At 41.9% G+C, this 19,047-nt stretch overlaps 1 protein-coding gene across 1 annotated transcript in view; it reads left to right on the top strand.

Moving 5' to 3' along the window:
• The window catches only part of LRP4 (LDL receptor related protein 4), an 81,217-nt gene that overhangs the window by 9,964 nt on the left and 52,206 nt on the right, over window positions 1-19,047 (top strand). The window contains exon 5 of the mRNA XM_056851910.1: window positions 16,026-16,172. Coding sequence (XP_056707888.1) covers window positions 16,026-16,172 — 147 coding nt within the window. The remainder of the gene's footprint in view (window positions 1-16,025; window positions 16,173-19,047) is intronic.

Below are 19,047 nucleotides of genomic sequence, written 5' to 3' on the forward strand. Positions count from 1 at the left end.
GCCATCATACCCTGAGTGAGAACTTTGCATGCAAACCGGGGGGTAACGCCCACTGAAATATTAAAGCTAGTTTATTAAATTTTATTAAATCAATGGAACCAGCAAAACCAAGGCTAAGGACACAACACATTAATTATCATTAAGAGGAAGCCACACAAAGGGCACATCGTCTACTGAAAACTTGATTATACTCCTGTTGTACCTTTGGATACATCTTTAACTGAGCAGGCTGCCAGAAAGAGCCAAAACTGAGCTACAAGTGGAAAGTGAACCAGGACACATGGAAGAGATGGAATTTTAGCACTTCCTGGTATGGCAACATGAGGGGGGGGGGATAATACATAGACTCTCAGCACAATCCTGAATAGGGGTGTTAGTTAGGGAGCGTCCGGAGACGGCGCCGCTGCAATGCCTCCTGAGTGGCTTGCCGGCCCAATAAAACAAGGGTCAGTAGCAGCTGGTCTCCATCATAGGAAAATAGTTGGATTGGAACCACCCAATATTTGAGACCGCATTGTCGTGGCAGCCATTTGTAGCGGTGCCATTATCTTATTTGAAAACTTCCAAGAATGCCTTTTTGAAGCGAGGCCCCCAGAAATACACACAGTACTCCAGGTGCAGCCTGACCAATGCAGTGTACAGTGGGACTATGACACCTTAAGGTTTGGATATTTTATGTATATTTTCACATGTTTGCTTATTTAGCAGAAGTATCGATTGTGCAAATTGTGCTGGGGAGGAAAGACAGCATTTAAAAAATGATGAATTCTTCTCTCAGCATCAAATTTTGCAGTAGTTTTGTCGTGGCTATGGAATACACTACATTTAGAGCACTATCAGTGTAGTATATTGTGAGATTTAGAGATAAATAGGTTCTTTGTTTAACTGGGTAGGTACTTAGGTACTGAATATCTAGTCTTAGTTCTTAGGAAGAGGTGTACATCCAGTGAGGTTGGACTGTCTAGCAAGGAATTCCTAATCTACACTGTAAATACTTGCAATAGAGAAGTGATTTATCCTTACCCACCTAATAAAGCTATTTTGAACCTCCTATAATTCCTGGGTTGGAAAGATGTTTTCCTTTCTGCTGGTTTGGTCCTAAGTGGACCTGCTTGTAAGTCCACTGGACTTTGCAATAGCATTTCTTCCATCTGGATGAAGGATGGAGGTTTCCTTCCTCTCACATTCCTTTTAATTTTTTTTTTAAATTATCCTGTGTTTTTTGGTAGCTTTGCTGAAGCTTTCCTCCTGTAGGTCTGTCAACATTTAACAAATTTCTCTCCAGTTTTTATGTTTCCTTTGGCTCTGAATCAATGCAAACTCCCAAAATCCAAAACTAATTCAGGACTGTGAGTAACAGTAGCATTTAAGTTTTGGAATTGTGCCCGTGAGCTGGGCAGTCTCTTCACAGAGTAGCATTCTAAGTCCAGTGTCAACAATTGCTTTGAGGCTGGCTTTTCTTTTTTAAGGTTAGCATTTTACTCATCTAAAAGCTAGCATGGGAGTTTGGGATTCCCCATCAATGTCTCCAGAGCCTAACTGGGCTTTGTTTCCAGTAACACAGGATGCTCACTGCACTTCATTCAGGTCAAAGGCTGAGGGGGATAGGCTTTGATTGCTGGAGTGGAGCAGGAGGCTTTATTTTGATTTCCTGAACTGAAGTGTAGAAATCCTGATGTATAAGTGTGACACCGAGTTGGTTTCCTTAAGACACATTTAATGATGTGTTTAGGAGCAGAGGAAATTGGTGAGGGTGGGAAAACACAGAAATGATCTTGCAGTTTAAGTTTGGGATTGTGACTTAAAAAGGCCTGGTTTCGTTTTCCAGCTTTGTCCCACAGCCCAGGTATTAGCACTCACAAGCATATCATGCAAATCTGAACTTTAGGGGTGAATAATAAATACAAACTCAATGATTAGTGTCATATTACTTCAGAAGTAATTAAGCATGCTCTAAAAATCCAGTCATGTCTGGTACAGATTTGTAAATGTTAAAGTGATTTATTTTGTCCTTTCTCTATACCTTTTCTCCTCTGTTTGAACTTCTGTGAAGTCTTGTTAGAATCCAACATATGCTTGGTCTCATTGGCTGAATACATGCTGAAGTAAGGGATAAGAATGAACTACAGATCCTACATGGGTGTAGATTCAAAGTCATGATTATCAGTGAGGTCTTGGGAATTTGTTTTGTTAGTTGCATTTGGAAACTGAAGAAAACTTTTATAAGTGCATTCTAATTTATGTATAGGAGGGTAGAGCCCAGGAGCGGTAAGAGTTGTGAGGTGACAGTTCATGAAAGCAGGGCAAGATGAGGGCTGATTGGGGTCCAGGCTTTCCTTGTAGATAGCTGTTATGTAGTAACTTCACCACTCAACTTGTTTTTCCTTCTGGCAATATTAGTGGAAACTTCTAGACCCATATGAACCCATACAGTGTAATTTTTTGTTGTTGGTTTCCTTCTTCCATCCCCAGAATTGGTCAGGATTCCTTTTACTTTCAAGTCTTAATTTCTTCCAGTTTTCTGGTAAGCTGTGATGGTTCTGTGATGACATAGTGGTTGTGCGGTACCCCTTATTGGATGGGCTCAGCTTGGACAGTTAATAATTTCCCCTATTTTGCTCATCCTCTGAAGGAAACATAATACTTTGTGTGTTTTGGTTGTGTTTTTTTTAAAAAAACCTTCATAGAGGAATTCTTTCTCCCGAGATAGCTACATTTATCTTGCGGTTCTGCTTTTGAAGTCCCTCTGCCTGTGGGATTGCAAAGTAAAAGTTTCTGTTTCATTCTAGCCACAAAGCCAGAATGGCTATATTCTCTTCTTCCCCAAAGAGCTCCCCCCCCCCCAAGCCAGGCCACTGTGGCTTGCTTCCCAGTCTCTGGTGCAATAGAGAGCAGCAGGGGAGCCGCACAGCACAGATGCTCTACTGTTGATGCCGATGGTCTCTCAGACCAAAATAACCCCCTTTACTGACTCTTTAGAAGAAAAGTTCTGGTTCTGTTGTACCACAATAATGAAATTGGTCAGATTGCAGGCCTCAAAAATGCCATATTAAGGCAGAGCCCTTGTCCCGTCCTCATCCTCTGGCGGCTAACAATTACAGATCCACTGGTAAATAGAGTTCTTGCTTACTACACAGACAAGGGTTTTTTTTTTCTAGGCCAGTAGCCAGAAATGTTATGGTGGGTGGGTGGCCTAAGGGCATACTGCCAGCAAGAAGGGGGGTGGGGTACGATTGTAAGAGTAAAGCAGCAAAAAAAAAGTAATTTAATTTTAATGTATTAATTCACATAAAATGTACTTCGAACACCGTGAACACTCAGGCACAACACTTCTACATCAGGCACAATACTTTTACATCTGTGATCCCCGGGCTTTTGTGGGAATTGGCTACGACGCTGGAAAGCAGAAGTAAATTTATTTATAATGCTAGGAAAAGTTGAAGGCAGCAGGAAAAGAGGAAGACCCAGCATGAGATGGATCGACTCAATGAAGGAAGCCACAGCCCTCAGTCTACAGGACCTGAGCAAGGCTGTTAACGATAGGACATTTTGGAGGACATTAGTTTATAGGGTTGCCATAAGCCGGAAGGTATCTAATCAATTCAATAGAATAATGCCTCCTTTTTTTTCTTTGTGTCTCTGTTTCTCCTATGCAATGGCTATGATTGTGGGGGCAAAATACGAGACACTATCCAGAGGGTGAAGATGCATCTAGATTCATGTCATGAGTGGGACTAATTTGAGGGGAAGGAGAAACCCAACAAGAGAAAACAGGCATTCTAAAGATGAAGAGTTTCATCAGATTTGGAGATATTCTATTCCATTCATCATTTAATGCCAGATTGGAATAACTACCAATCCACTGATACTTGCACAGTGCAACAGGCTGTATATGTGCAGTTAGATAAATGGATCTCAGCAAGTTTACCTGTGGAACAGATGATTGGTGCAGTGTTAGTGTATGTTTGGAGGTGGGACTTGAGTTGAAAATGTTTGTGAAACACTGTTGAAGGCAACAAGAGAGAGAGAGATTTCTCTATAGTGTTCTTGGAAATAAATAATTTTTACCTTTTTCTGCTCTGGGAGGCTGAGCACCATTGGAGTCAAAATATGTCTGCATGGCACTGCAGATACCAAAAACCATGATATCTGGGGAAGGGGTTGCATTGGCCAATTTGAAGTGGAAGCAAAGATGCCATTATATAGGAGAAGTCGGGATTATATTCTAGCTTTCTGTGTGCAGGGAAATTTTGTACAGAGAAACATTCCATCAAGTGGGCTGCTGTCTGAAGTGGACAATACTTGCAATCTTGAGGAGATTTGGGTCACAGATAGAGCTGTTTGGCCAGTCAAGACATTAGATGAAGGCCCCTGGCACCCCAAGAAAATTAATTTCCTGATGATGTGAAACAGGATGACTAAAAGGTTAAAAAGGGTAGAAAATAGTCATGGACGGTAATGAAAAAAAGAATAGTATGCAAGTACTGATGGGCCAAGCATGATTTCTAGGTTTTTATAATAGCCTTGAGCACCACACAGTTAGAGAACTGTTGCTCAAAATCTATTGTTTGCTCAAAAACCTATTGTTTTTATTGACCTAAAGCAGGAGAGGGACATACACCCCAAAATCATGTCCCTTCTTTCCAGGGACATTTTTCCAATAAAAAAAAACCTACGAATTTATGAGGGATGTGGAATGGTATAGTATAGCCCTATCTCATTATCTGTGAAGCTAAGCAGGGTTGGTACTTGGATGGGAGCAGCAAAATGGGTTTAGGATTGATAGGAAAATTAGTAGTGTATATATTTCAATGTTACAAAAAATTGTGTGCAAAAAAAGGGAAAACACACATCTTCCTCCCATTGCTTCAGAATTTCCAGAAATTTTATATATCTAGTCATTTAGGAGTTCTTTCTACCACAAGTTCTTTTACTTAGGAGGGTGTGTTAGTTTGCTGAAGTCTATTTATTCCATAGAGAATGAAATATAATTCAGTGACTAAATTTATCAGGGTTTTAGTTGATGTATATAATTGCATGATAGTCAGAATATTTAAGTACAGTCAACTGTCAATTGTCTATTTGCATATCATTTATATGTGTACAGAAGATGGCATTCAATGGATGATTGATATATTGCACTTATTGTCATATTCTGCAGTCCATATATTGGTCAGGGATAGCTTAATTTGATTTAAATATGCTGCACAAAAATATATTAATATTTTTTTTCCAATTTATTAGATTTGTAATAGGGTTCTTGGAAGGAAAGGCATATACCATTTTTGAGGGCATGTTGGGCCTGATCCTTATAGTGCAATCCTAAGCAGATCTACTTAGAATCCCCTTCAAGTCTGTGCAGTGAGTCTTACTCCCAGGGAAATGTTCACAGTACTGTTGGGTAAAGGTAAAGGTCCCCTGTGCAAGCACCGGGTCATTCCTGACCCATGGGGTGACGTCATATCCTGACGTTTACTAGGCAGACTTGTTTACGGGGTGGTTTGCCAGTGCCTTCCCCAGTCATCTACACTTTACCCCCAGCAAGCTGGGTACTCATTTTACCTACCTCAGAAAGATGGAAGGCTGAGTCAACCTTGAGCCGGCTCCCTGAAACCAACTTCTGTTGGGATCGAACACAGGTCGTGAGCAGAGCTTGGACTGCAGTACTGCAGCTTACCACTCTGCGCCACGGGGCTCTTCCTGTTGGGTACTTGCGATTAAAACTGTATTGAGAAGACAGGTATCAGCAAATTATTCCTGATTACCTGTGACAAGAACTCTTAAGTGAACATGACAGTGCCACCCAAAGATTATATGTCTTTTTCTCTTACAGTGTCCTTAAAGAGTTACTGGGTAGCTTGCAATGTGATACTGTGAAATGTTTCAAAGCATCAACAAACTATATCTATATATACTTTTAGCATCAGAAAATCTTATTGGCAAACAGGAAGTAAGCTGTCCTCACCACCTGTAACTCTGTAGCCTATTTACAACAAATTCAGCAACCAGATAAGTCTGACCTCTGTGAATCAGGCACGTATGTAATCATGAAAGATTTATCTTTGGGCCTTGGAAGTAGGTATCATACTATCAGGGCTGATATGGGTTATCATATCAAGACAGTCTGAGTACCAATGGCCATCTTAAAATGCATTAGTTTAGATAATATAATTTTGCATGATCACAGCCAACAGAACTGGGGAAATGCCAGGTCTTCACAGTATTAGTTCTGTAATGCATGCTGCAGTTGTGCTTGAAAGTCTTGACAAAAATGTAATGAATGTGGAGCAGTTACCACTTGAAATGAACATTTTAAAGCGTCTTAACAGGAATGAGGTTTAGGGATGAATCAGGGATCACTTCTTAAGCCTCCTGTTAAAATAATTCATGAAAGATTAATTATGCTTTAGCGGGAGGTATAGAAAGGCTGGGTCCAACAGGTTATGAACTTGTTTGCCATCTTTGTTCTTCCCACCAATTTCTTCTGTCTGTTCCTTTCCCTCCCACGTAGAGGTCTGTGGTAAGGAGGTAGATTGCTGCCTCTTTACCTGTGTTTTAGAGCCCATGGAGGCCCATAAATAGGACTTTTGTGACGTGTTAAAGACTAATACATGTTTATTCTAGCTTTTTGTGGATTTCAGTACCATTCGAGTTCTGCCATGTGGGGAAAAACAGGTTGAAAATACTTAACTAAATAATGGTGATGATTTACTGTTAATAATGGTTTATGTGGCCTTACTGTTCTAATATTACATATACCTGTTTGCATACTTTGGTAAACTGTCTTGTGCCCACTGTGTGAGGAAAGGCAGTCAAAAATATTTTAAGTAAATACATTGAAGGAGAGGTAATAGCTGCTGGCACTGGCCTGGATGTATGAGAAGAATGAAAATGGAGAAGTCAAAGGTTTCTGGAAAAGGAGGGGGAGATAAAGCAGTGTGACCAAGGAATACTGTGGGAGATGGTTGAGGAGAAGTTGGGAAGCTCCATTTTTGCTATCATGAGTGGGAGATACCAGCAGGATACCTTGGAGGAAATATGTGGAATCATGCGATACAGCATGAGGCAGGAAATTAAAAATGATCCATGATTTACTGGTTAGATTCATGGCTAATGAGCAGCTTGGTGATTAGTAGTCAGTGATGTAGGGCAAATCCTGTAGGGCAAATGCATTGCAACAATAGACTGCTGAGATTTAGGGCTAGGTGAGCCAGAAACTACTAATCTGTCTTTGGAGTTTGGTAGTTTGGTTGATGTGTGTGAAGGGATCTCCCAGTCTCTCTCTTTCCCCCCCTTCCTTGATTTCTTGCAGGTCCCCAGGTTGTTCATATTATTGGGTATATTCATTCCCTGGCAACAACAGAAGTGTAGTTTTGATTCACTAGACTGAAATGAGGTTTCAAATTTTTCCAGCAATGAATTAGTGTATTCAAATTCAGTTCATAAATTGCTTTCAAGTGTGATACCTGTGTGTTGTTGCATCCCTAGGAGAACTCTTTTCTGAAATTAAATATCCAGAAAAGTTGCACAATGGCGGTTTTTAAGTGGACATTTTTTTACTCATATACATGCTTCAAATAATAGTCTAGTTGTGTCTATATTTCTGATGCCTTTATTTTGATGTGTTCACAAGTATTTGCTCAGGGAGGGAAGGCTGCCCGATCTCGTTAGATCTTGGCAGCTAAGCAGGGTCAGTATTTGGAAGGGAAACTGCCAAGGAAGATGCTGCAGAGGAAGGCAATAGCAAACCACCTCTGCTTCTCACTTGCTTTGAAAGCCCCTTGCTGGGGTTGCCTTACATTGGCTGTGACTTGACAGCACTTTACACACACACATCTATATTTCTGATGCCTTCATTTTGATGTGTTCACAAGTATTAGTTGCATTTCCTTTTTTTGAAGTTTGCTGAATGCCTCTGTGTGTTTACTCCCACTTTCTAGATGTAGTTTCTAATAGCCCTGACCTGCTCGCAGCTTGGTACACGGCCATTTCTTATTACCCTTGGTTTGTGGTTCTTCAGCCACCTTTTGACCTGTTGTGTTCATATCCAAGCCAGTTATAATTACTTCTCCAAGTAGCATGTGACAGGACAAACTTTCACCATTAAAGTTCAGTCAAAGATGCAGTAGATCTTTTGAGATGTTGCAGCATTTAAATCTTAAGGGCATACTGTGATATTTAAAAGCAAATTGCTCAAAATGCCACATCACATAATTTGGGTAGGGTAGATGTGGGAACCCATAGCTCCAGCCTTGGTTTCTATCAGAGGCCTTGTTTCTTTTAAATGAAGATTTTTTTTGTTATTCTTTCTTCAGAATAGCTGGTTCTTCAACTTCTACATAATACGGTGTAATTTGAATATGCATTACAAACAACAGTTGTTTTACCAAAATAAGTTGTATGCTTATTGGCTAGTTCTGACTTTGCTGAAACGGACAGCAGTTTTTAATGGGTACTGGCAAAGTGAGGCCATTTTTACTACAGTCTCATTTGCTTTCAAAGCAGTTTTAGAGGCAGTTCTTTCTGTTTTATCCTTCCCTCTCAAGTTTTGCCATGTTAAGATTTATTGCTTTCGGTATCCCATTCTTTTATCATGAAAAGCACTTTCTTCACATTCCAGTTAATCTTTATAGTATGTGTGATTGCTGCCACTTATGCTTTCTCAAGTCATAAACCTTATCTGACCTGCGTATTTCTTTTCCTCATGGGCATAAATCAGGCCTGCTGAATTAGCCTGTCATGGCTCTGTAAGCTTCCAGCAAATAAAAAGGGAAACTTTTTTGGAATGCAACTGTATTCTGCAGTAGCATTACATGTGTTAACTTTAAGGGAAGACTGATGGTTTTATCTTATCCCTGGCATAAGCAGTGTGTTATGCCCAGCCCCTCCCCCCCATAACTGAGGCCTTTGAAGCAAAAGGTGTAAGCAGACTCCTATTTTGGAGCAGATCAAGGAATCATGATAGGAATTAAGTACAACAAAATGCCATCTCTTGGTGAGACAATCAGGTTTCTGTACGAAACTGTCATACCCCTCCACCAGGGGCTTGTTTTGAGACTCCATAGGATCTCCCCATACTCAAACCAAATGAACAACCACTGCATGTGGGACAATAACCTGACATACCACTGCTCAGGGAATGTCCAGAATATTATGTACCATGCCAGAGGAAGCAATCATGTCCTCAGTCTGCAAGCAAGCAAGCAATCATCACCTTGAACATCTCTTGTGCCATTAGCATTTTTTCTCCAGTAACTCAAGGAAGCTTTGTTCTAGCCACTGGTGGAAAAAGGTATGGATTTGGGGGATAGAAGGGTCTGCTTTAGCCCACCATTTTTGGTTCAGTTTCACCTATGACTGTACCTTCACCAATGTAGCTCTTGACAATGCACATGCTTCAGGATCAGGCAACATAGGAGCCTTTCTTTCCTGACATCTCTCTTTCACCCATCCACACTCTCTTGTCTCAGCCCAGCTTCCTCGCATCATCATCCTGACTCCCCTCCTTTTTATTTATTTATTTACAACATTTATAATTTTTAGCACTTACAAGGGCTACCAAGGCAGCTCACAATTTAAAACATGCAATTTAAAACCTGCTGGCAGAAGATAGCAACAGAAGAGGACAGACGAATCTCCTTGGAGAGAGAATTCCAGAGCTTTGCTGCCATGACCCAGAAGGCCTTCTCCTGGACGTGTAAGTGCTGTCAAGTTGCGACTGGCGTAGTAATGCAGAATACTGTGGTATACTGTGGTATGAATTATCTTGATCTTGGTCACCAGCAACACATCCTTACACTTAAGAACCTTTTCTAGCTCCTTCATGGCTGCCCTTCCCAGTCTCAATCTCCTTCTGATTTTTTGGTTGCAGTCTCCCTTTTGGTTGATGACGAAGCCAAGGAATAGAAAATCTAGAACAAATTCAATGTCTTCATCGTCAGCCTTAAAGTTGTGTAATTCCTCAGTAGTCATTAGTTTTATCTTATTGATGTTCATCTGTAATTCTGCTTTGGCACGTTCTCTTTTAACCTTCATCAGAAGTTGTTTCAAGTCTTCATTATTTTCTGCCAGTAATGTTGTATCATTGATTTGAAAGGTGCCATCTGTAATCTGAAATTTTTACAATTGTTAAATTGTAGAATTTTTAAGTGATGGGGTTTTTAGTGTAATGCATTTTATGATCAAGATGTAATTGCTGTATTTTACTATATTTCTTGATTGTAAGCTTCCCTGAGCCCGACTTTGGTTGGGAAAGGGCAGGATAGAAAGCTAATAAATCATCATCATCATCTACATCTCTCAAATTGTTAATGTTCCTTCCACCAATTTTCACTCCACCTCCATCTATATCTAATCCAGCTTTCCTCATGATATGTTCTGCATACAAATTTAACAGATAGGGAGATAAAACACATCCTTGTCTGATACCTTTGCTAATTGGGAACCATTCTGTTTCTCCATATTCTATCCTAACCGTGGCCTCTTGTCCAGAGTATAGGTTGCACATCAAAACAATCAGATGCTGTGGCACACCCATTTTTTTAAACCAACCATAGCTTTTCATGATCCACACAGTTGAAATCTTTGCTATAATCTATGAAACACAACCCAGCTTGAACATGTGGCATTTCTCGTTTCATATATCGTAACTGTTGTAAAATTTTGGGTATCACTTTACTCGCATGATAAATTAATGTGATGGTCTGATAGTTGCTGCTTTGACACCTCCTTTTTTGGAATTGGAATGTAGAATGAGTGTTTCTAGTCTGTGGGCCATTATTTTGTTTTCCATATTTGTTGGCATATTCTTGTTAAGATTTTGATAGACTCCATTTCTGTGGCTTGAAATACCTCTATTGGTATACAAAGTTGGCCAAATCTGAGGATACCTAAATCTGGTGACTGGAGTGTGAATGGGCAAAATAGATTTTTCTACAAACCTGAAAAGAGCTTTAGGTTTGCAGGAAAATGTGAACTGTAAAACAACAACATTGCTGTTTTTTTTTTTAAAAAAAACGAAAATTATAAAAGATGCACCTGGAGCAAAGATTTCCCTCAGTGGCTGTTGCTAGGCAACCACAGCATTCCAAAACTTGGTTTAGTCAGTAAAAGCAAGGGGGAGGAGGCAGAGCCATTTCCAGGTCTCTTTTGGCCTTTGAGGGAGGGTACCTTGGAGCCAGGCCTGACTAGGCTTGCTAGTTCCATGTTGGGAAATTCCTGGAGATTTTGTGGTGGCATCTGAGGAGGGCAGGGTTTGGGGAGGGGGAGAGGCCTCAGATGAATATAATGCCATAGAGTCCACCCTCCAAAGCAGTTATTTTCTTCAGGGTGACAGATCTCTGTCATCTGGAGTTCAGTTGTAATTCTGGGAGATCTCCAGGTCCCGTCTGAAGACTTGGCTACCCTAGGCCTGGAAGCAACCTCTTGATGCCACCCAACTTACATGACTCAACTAGGTCTGGCTGCTTACTGCTGTTCAATAGCAGCCACCTTATGAATGCCAGTGTGGTGTAGCAGTTAAAGCTTCAGAGTAGGGTCTGCGAGACCCAGGTTCAAAAACCCATCTTGCTGAGGAAGGTCACTGGGTGATTTTGGACCAGTCACATACTTTCAGCCTAACCTATCTCACAGGGTTGTTGTGCAGATAAAAAGGAGGAGAGGAGACTAAGCTGTACTTCTAGTACTGCGCACTGGCCGGGCCGGCCAGCAGCAGCGGCAGCAGTAGCCCCCGGCTTCGCCGCTCCATGCCCGCACAGCCGCCATTGCCTGCTGCTGCTGCTCCAGAGCCACTTGGAGGCTCATTGGGAGGCTTTGGGAAGCAGGGGGGAAAGAAAGGCGGGAGGCAGGCCTGGGCGTATCCTGCAGGGTCTTATTGTGGCTGGTGGGCGAGGGGAGGGACCAAATGGCCAAAAAGCACAGGAGGTTTTGCCTTGGATTTGCAACTCTCTAGATGTGCTGGGGCGACGGCGCGCATGCCCACAGAGAGGGCTCTGTGTTCCCCCTCTGGCACACGTGCCATAGGTTCGCCACCACTGGTTAAGGCAACTTCATGTGACACACTACAGCCTGTTTCAAGGCTGGGGCAGCCACTCCCTCTCTTAAGGAAGCATTAACTACCTCTCAAACCCAGTCAGCCTGCCTCCCTGGAAGATTTAAGTAACCAGGAAGGATAAGGGTCATACAAGCAGATGGTAGGCCTCAAACTGCCAAGGATCATGTCCACATCCTCAGACTACACAAACTGAAAAGTATCCCAAACTATTGGACAAGTTGGCACCCTGGCACCATCTGACCCTGTCATTGCTAATGTAGAGTCCTCGTCGGAACAGATGCGAGAGATTTTATCTGCAAAGTGCTGAGCGAAACGGTCACAGTGGGCTACTGAGCAGTCCTGATGCAGAACTTTCCCACTCCTCTTTTCTCCTCTCCTTGGTTGTCTAGTCCCTTGGCGCTGTGCTGTCTCTTTGATCCCATTTCCCCAGCCACATTTGGCTATCCAACCGGCTATTTCAACCCCACAACGACTAACACTACACCATCATGCATCTTTCCTTTAATTTTTGCTCTAATCTTAATTATTTCTTCCTCCCTACCCTAGGACTTTCCCAGGCACTCTTCAATGCCTTCCATCCCCTTTGGCTCTTTTCTTCTTTGGAGACATTGTACACATGGTCTTGGGTGGTCTCTGTTTAGGCTAGCGGTGGGTGGAGTTTGGAAAGGCAGCATAAAAATCTCCTAAATAAATGCATCTTGTTAATATGAGCACTTCCATTAGGAATTAATTGTTCTGTATTTCTTTCAGCATTTATGTAGATTGCATCTTGAAATTTGCCTGTCCTCTTTGCCATTTTGTCTACTGCTAGTACAGACTGGTTTAATTGTATCAGAAACCTCTCTCACGTTGCCCAAATATGCTTTTGCATATACAGACTTAGGATCCTCAGACCAGTGTTGGGGAGGTATATGAGTAAAGGCCATGTGCATTTATTTTTCAATTTATTTATTTTTCAAATTTGTAGCCCTCCCTCCCCAGCAAGCCGGCTCAGGGCAGGTAACATCATTTAAACCCCAACAGTCACATAATAGTAATGATAAAACCAACAATAAAATTAAACCTTAAAACCCCTAGTCAAAGATGGCACACGAATCCCATACTACTGTAACAGCCACACAGGCGGCCGTCCCTCAAACAACCCAGTCCATACATAAAAAGGGAGGAGGGGTGGGGAGGCCAGTAAAGATGGTACTCACGGCTGCCCCTCAGTTGTAGGCCTGCAAGCTCTGTCTCTCAGGCCCTGTGGAACTCCTTAAGGTCCCACAGGGCCCTGATGTTTCTCGGCAGAGCATTCCACCAGGCTGGAGCCAGGGCTGAAAAAGCCCTAGCTCTTGTAGAGGACAGCCTCACATTCTTAGGGCCAGGGACCACCAGCAGATTCTCATCAGACAATGTCCTTCGGGGTGGGGGATGCCAGGAGAGGTGGTCCCGAAGATATGAGGGTCCCAGACTTTGTAAGGCTTTAAAGGTCAAAACCAGCACCTTGAACCTGATCTGATACTCCAGCTGGAGCCAGTGCAGTTGGGAAAACATTGGCCGTATAGGCTCTTGATGTGAGACCCCAGTAAGGAGCCTCGCTGCTGCATTTTGCACCAGACGTCGGGTCAGTCTCAAGGGCAGTCCTACATAGAGTGAGTTACAGTAATCCAGCCTAGAAGTGACCGTCGCATGGATCACTGTGGCTAGATCAGGGCGGACCCCTTGGCTCATTTCAACAAGGGAGGTGTTTCATTTGTAGTCACAGCTGACTGCTATAGAGGTCAAAGGATCATTGGCTTTGACTTAGAACACCACTGGCTTCAGAAATTGGTAATTAAACGTGGCTCATGATTTCCTGCCATGTTGCTTAGCATGCTTGTATTTCAGAAATGAAGAACTGAAGATTTTACCGTATTTTACCCAGTATGACAACATGTAGAGCTTTTCGCATCCATTTTCGGCTAGGGTATGTGTGAATGGAATTGAGCAAAATTTCACATGAAAGAGAATGAGAAGATTGGATTGTGACATCTCAAAATGGTTGAATCAATGATCCTTGAAGCTTGTGTCTACGAGCACCAATTTATGTCGCTTGCATTCTGGTCAGGTGTTAGCTCCTTGGAGGCCAAAAGACCCCCAGTTGAAATTAGTTCTGCCTGTTGTGCTATTAGCACATCTTGGTGGCCTGTATCAGCGAGTGATGTTTCTTCTGTCATCAGAACATATAAGTGCAATGTGGCATTCACAGTTTCTGCCAGAAGAGTTTTCTGTTCAAACAATGGCTCAGCAAATCCCTCTATTAAGGATGGATTAGCTGTACTTTCCTTTAGTGGGGACTGCTACTTGTGGATCAGATTGGTACTCTTTCTCCTTAAAGTCCAGCAAGCAAAAAAATTGCCTCCATTTGCTACAGAAGCCCATTTGTTGTAGGGGCATCCTTAATACCAGAAAGGCTGTTTCATCTAACTAACCTTTGGATGAAAATATAATAAGCCAGTTGAATGTGGCAACTCTCTCAAGGAAGATGTACCGGAGACTTACTAGAAAGTAGCAAGCTGTATTATCTTCCTGTAATGACATTTAATAGTATTACCATAGAACTGATGAAAGGGAAGAATCCCCTATAATACAGGAGTGAAGGTAAACCCTCCTGTTTTTGCTTTTTAAAGACAAATATATGGATAAACTCCCTTGTCCTCTTTCGAGTTGAAATATGCTAGTGAAACATTTCATGTTCAGAGAAGGGATACTATGTCTGTTCATGATATAGAATCTGCAAGGCCTAATAACTCTTGAAACACTCTGACCTGACAAGTATCTTTTCTTCTTAATGATTATTTTGTTGGCTCAATAGGCACGTGTCCTGACTTCCTGCTCATTTCCGGATCTCCTTAGCTGACCAGGGCTGGAACATGAGACAGTGAGGATCATATTTTAAGTACGGATCCTGTCCTGGGTTTCTGAAACACTTGGTTAGTCACACATGCTCTATTTGTGAAAGCAGAGCTCACTTGCCGGGAATTAGATGTTACTAAATCTCTTTGTACCTGTGTTCATTCTGTTCTCTCTTGGTACGGTTATATTTCTTGAGGGAAAATACTGAATATATTCAGGCTTCAGCTAGAATATCATTATTAATTTGTAGGCATGCTGTTAGAAAATGAAGAAGAAAACACTAAAGAATAAATCAATAAATGGCATGCTGTGTGTAGAGCTGATTCTTTGCACATCAGGCAGGGCGGTAGTATATGCTGTGGATTTGGGGATTGACTTTCTTTACATATTTCTTTACAATACCTTTTAGTTTATGTACCCTCAGGTTGTGGAGAGCTGCAGCAATAAATCACTATTAAAATGGTCCATGATTTCAGGGAATAAGCTTTCAAGAGTCAAAGCTTAAACCTCGAAATTCTTGTTGGTCTCTAAAGATGCATAAGAGAAGATGATATCATGGGGCTGAAATATTGGACAAGGAGCCCCTGGGCTGAGTCTAGAAACCTTTTCAACCCTAACAAATGGCTTTCCTAAGTCATCCTGAACTATAGAGCAGGGCCAAAGTAGAGGTATTGGTTATGGTTTTAAACTAGGATTTTTTATGCAGATCCATGGTCCTTTCTGTTTTTTTGTTTGTTTAGATCTTCGTGTATTTGAGGAGAACACTGAGAGTTGACCAAATGCTGATGTATGGCAGGCAGGGGAGAGGAAGATTTTTGGGAAATGGACATTGATGTAAATATTTGGTCACTGTACCAAGCTCTAGATCCCCCCCCCCACCAAATGATTACATATGGCTGTTTACTCTAGTTGCAGTTCAGGAATATAACCTACAGTGGGTTGTCCTTGTTGCTGTGATTGTATTGTATGGGTGGGGTACATATGGGACACAGTTACAGTGCCTCTTCATGATCTCTGCTTTCACATGTTTCAAAATAAAATGTGTGACTTCTTCCTTTCTCATTTCTGAGGCATGCTGATTATTTTCTCCTTTCAGGCGTACATAGCAGCGCTGAATGTTCCTGTGGACGCAACCACTTTACCTGTGCAGTTAGCGCCTTTGGTGATTGCACGTGTATCCCGGCTCAGTGGCAGTGTGACGGCGACAATGACTGTGGGGACCACAGTGATGAAGATGGTTGCAGTAAGTAAATCGTTCATTATTAAGAAGGGAGGGGTTGCAGCTTAACTCTTTCCAGAACTTGGAGTTATAAAAACAAACAAACAGACTGAGTTTTGTTCTCATAGTAGCTAAAGTCTGCAACAGTATCTCAGGTCACTAAGGCCAGGGGCTTTAGAGATGTGAAATACCTGAGCGGTGGGGTGGGGGGATGGACCAAGAAATGTTCAGAAAAGAGTTCCTACCCCCAATTATTATTTTTTTCAGTTGATCCAGTGGAAAAGTTGGAAATATTGATAATCTGGGCTGGTGAGCCTGCTGCAGTCTTGCCAGCTGAGACAACCATCACCCGCTCATGATCTGGGCTGGTGATCCTGCTGCATTCTCACCAGTCAAGGCAGCCGCCGCCACCACCACCCTGCTCCTGATCTGGGCTGGGAGCACGCTGCGGGCTCATCTGTCGAGGCAGCCTCCCCGCTCCCGATCTGAGCTGGCGAGCCTGCAGCGGGCTGCTACACATGGCCGATGCCGATCTGGACTGGTATACATGGCCCAGCCCAACCAAATGACATTTATATAGCATCTGGCCCTCATAACAAATTAGTTCGACACCCCTGCATTAGCTACCTGTTTTACATTAGTTTGTGTGTCTCACACTTTCAGCAAACAAATGCAAAAATCTGATATTTGCAGTTGGGGTGTGGTGTCTGAGTGTCCTTCAGTTTCCTCTCTTACTCCTGGTGTTGTATGTTACCAATGCTTGGCTCCTCCTGAAATGTGATAGGCGGAGAAGGCAGACTTTGGGTGCTACTTTTCTCTGTCACTCTGCCAACTATTTCTGTTGGATTGTCTGACAGCTGATTTCACCACTCGAATAACTTATGTAGAGAGCCATATGCTTAAACTCCCATAATTGAAAGGAGAGTCAGACAAATGTCCCTGCCGAAGACTATGGGCTAATGTGCATCGTGCCCCGGTAAAACAAGGATCAAAACAGTTTCTCATGAAACTTCTGATTTTTTGTTTTGTAAAAATCTGCGCTCGCAGCAGTCACCAGAGAAAAGCTCTTTCTCATATCCACTGAGGGTATGTCAAAAAGCAAGGATTCTTCCTCAAAGAGCAGTTGAACTGTGGTTCAAGGTGGCTGTCAAAATCCATAAAGTCAAATTGCTTGTATATTTTAAGCTCTAGTAATGCTTCTCAGTGCATATCAGTTACTTCTGATGATTCAAAGCTGAATTTTAACAGTACAGAAAAAGGACAGAACCTTCCCCAAAGGGTTGTAATTCTTGTAGCAACATATTATACTACAGTTACAATCCCTGTATCTTTCTGCTTCTGCTAACAAATTTTGTACACGCACAGCGAGTCTTATCACAGTGATTGCGGCACAAAACTGAAGTACTTACTATTGTTCTTCAGTAATCAGGAAAGTATTTTTAATATCCGGCAGTACATCAAGATTAAATCCCAAAGTGCAACTGGGTATGTCTTCTTGCTAAACAGGCAGAGCAGACCTTTCTAGTGTAGGGGGCCCTTCGATTGGAAATAGAAATATGAATGGCAGATTGAGTTGCAACAACTGCTGACAGACAAAATAAAATCTGATTCCCCAGAAGATATGGAAAGCAAAAATAAATAAATAAGGGAGAATAAAGTAAAAGACAGAATCTAAAGCTTAACTAGATATAGCTAAGAAATCAAAGTAACTTATTCCTTATAATCCTGCTCTTTTTTCATCAACACTTGCCCGCCAATTCAGCTTTATGTTCTTGTGATATTTTCTTTTTTTGTGTATGTTAACATCTGCCCCTCAAGTTCCACTGGAGGTTCAAGAAATTCTTCGGGGGTACAGGACAAAATCGACTGGCTCTGCATCTGTCGTGTGTGCACAAGCTGTTGGGGAAACAGTATTGTGAAATGGGCAAAGAGAGGGCATGAATTTTGTGTGAGCAGGAGCTACAAGGCCATCTTATAGTATGTCAGTTACAAGAAATCAGAACTGGCCGGGCATGTCCAAGCAGCAAAAAGGGGCTAGGCATAGGATAAACTGTGTGAACCAGATTCTTAAGATCCGAACAGGGGGTAACAGGTGCAAATCTCAAGCATATGTGATAGTGCCACTTAATTTTCACCTCTGGTAACTGTCCAGGATGTCCTCTGGTGTGTATATGGGATGTCTGTTCAAGTGTTGTAATGTGGGTTTTCTTCTAGCTGTGGTTTCTTAATTAACCACACATGCTCTTCTGGTCACTGTTTAAAAAAAATCCATACAAAGCCATTCACGAATCTCCCTTGTAGCCGTGCACTTCATTTTCAGCTATTGGCTTTTCCGCTTGCCACTCTCCTGTAAGAATTCTCACACCCACTTACAGAAAAGTTCTTGCTGATCTGATTCTTTATAAGCAAACTTTACATTTCAGGGGGTTTCAACCCTTACTGAATAATTACCACTAACAGTCTTGACAGCGCAATCCTAAACTGAGTTACATCCTTCTAAGACCATTGAGTTAAATGGATTTAGGGTATAACTCTATTTAGGATTGTGCTGTAATTCCTTTCTCTCCCTGTTTTTCGCCTCATTTCTCATTGTCACTCTGCACAAAAATCTCTCAGAGTTTGGTTAGTAATTGGGATGGGTTTATAGGAAGTGAAGGAAGGGTACACCAACATATATAGAGTATAAACCAGGAAGCTCAAGCCTTGTCTTAGGGGGGTATAATTATAATTTAAAGCCTAACTCTCCCTTGATTCTAATTGAATAATTGCGTAGGTTTCCCTATTAATTCACCCACAGACACTGCTCTCCTTTTGTTTATTTTCTCCAACAGGTTTTCTTGTTCCTTTCATTTATTTGACTTTGTTGCTCTGGGTGTGCTTTTTTAATTTATTTTTTGCA

Source organism: Euleptes europaea, chromosome 6 (genome assembly GCF_029931775.1).
Source record: "Euleptes europaea isolate rEulEur1 chromosome 6, rEulEur1.hap1, whole genome shotgun sequence".
Taxonomy (NCBI): domain Eukaryota; kingdom Metazoa; phylum Chordata; class Lepidosauria; order Squamata; family Sphaerodactylidae; genus Euleptes; species Euleptes europaea.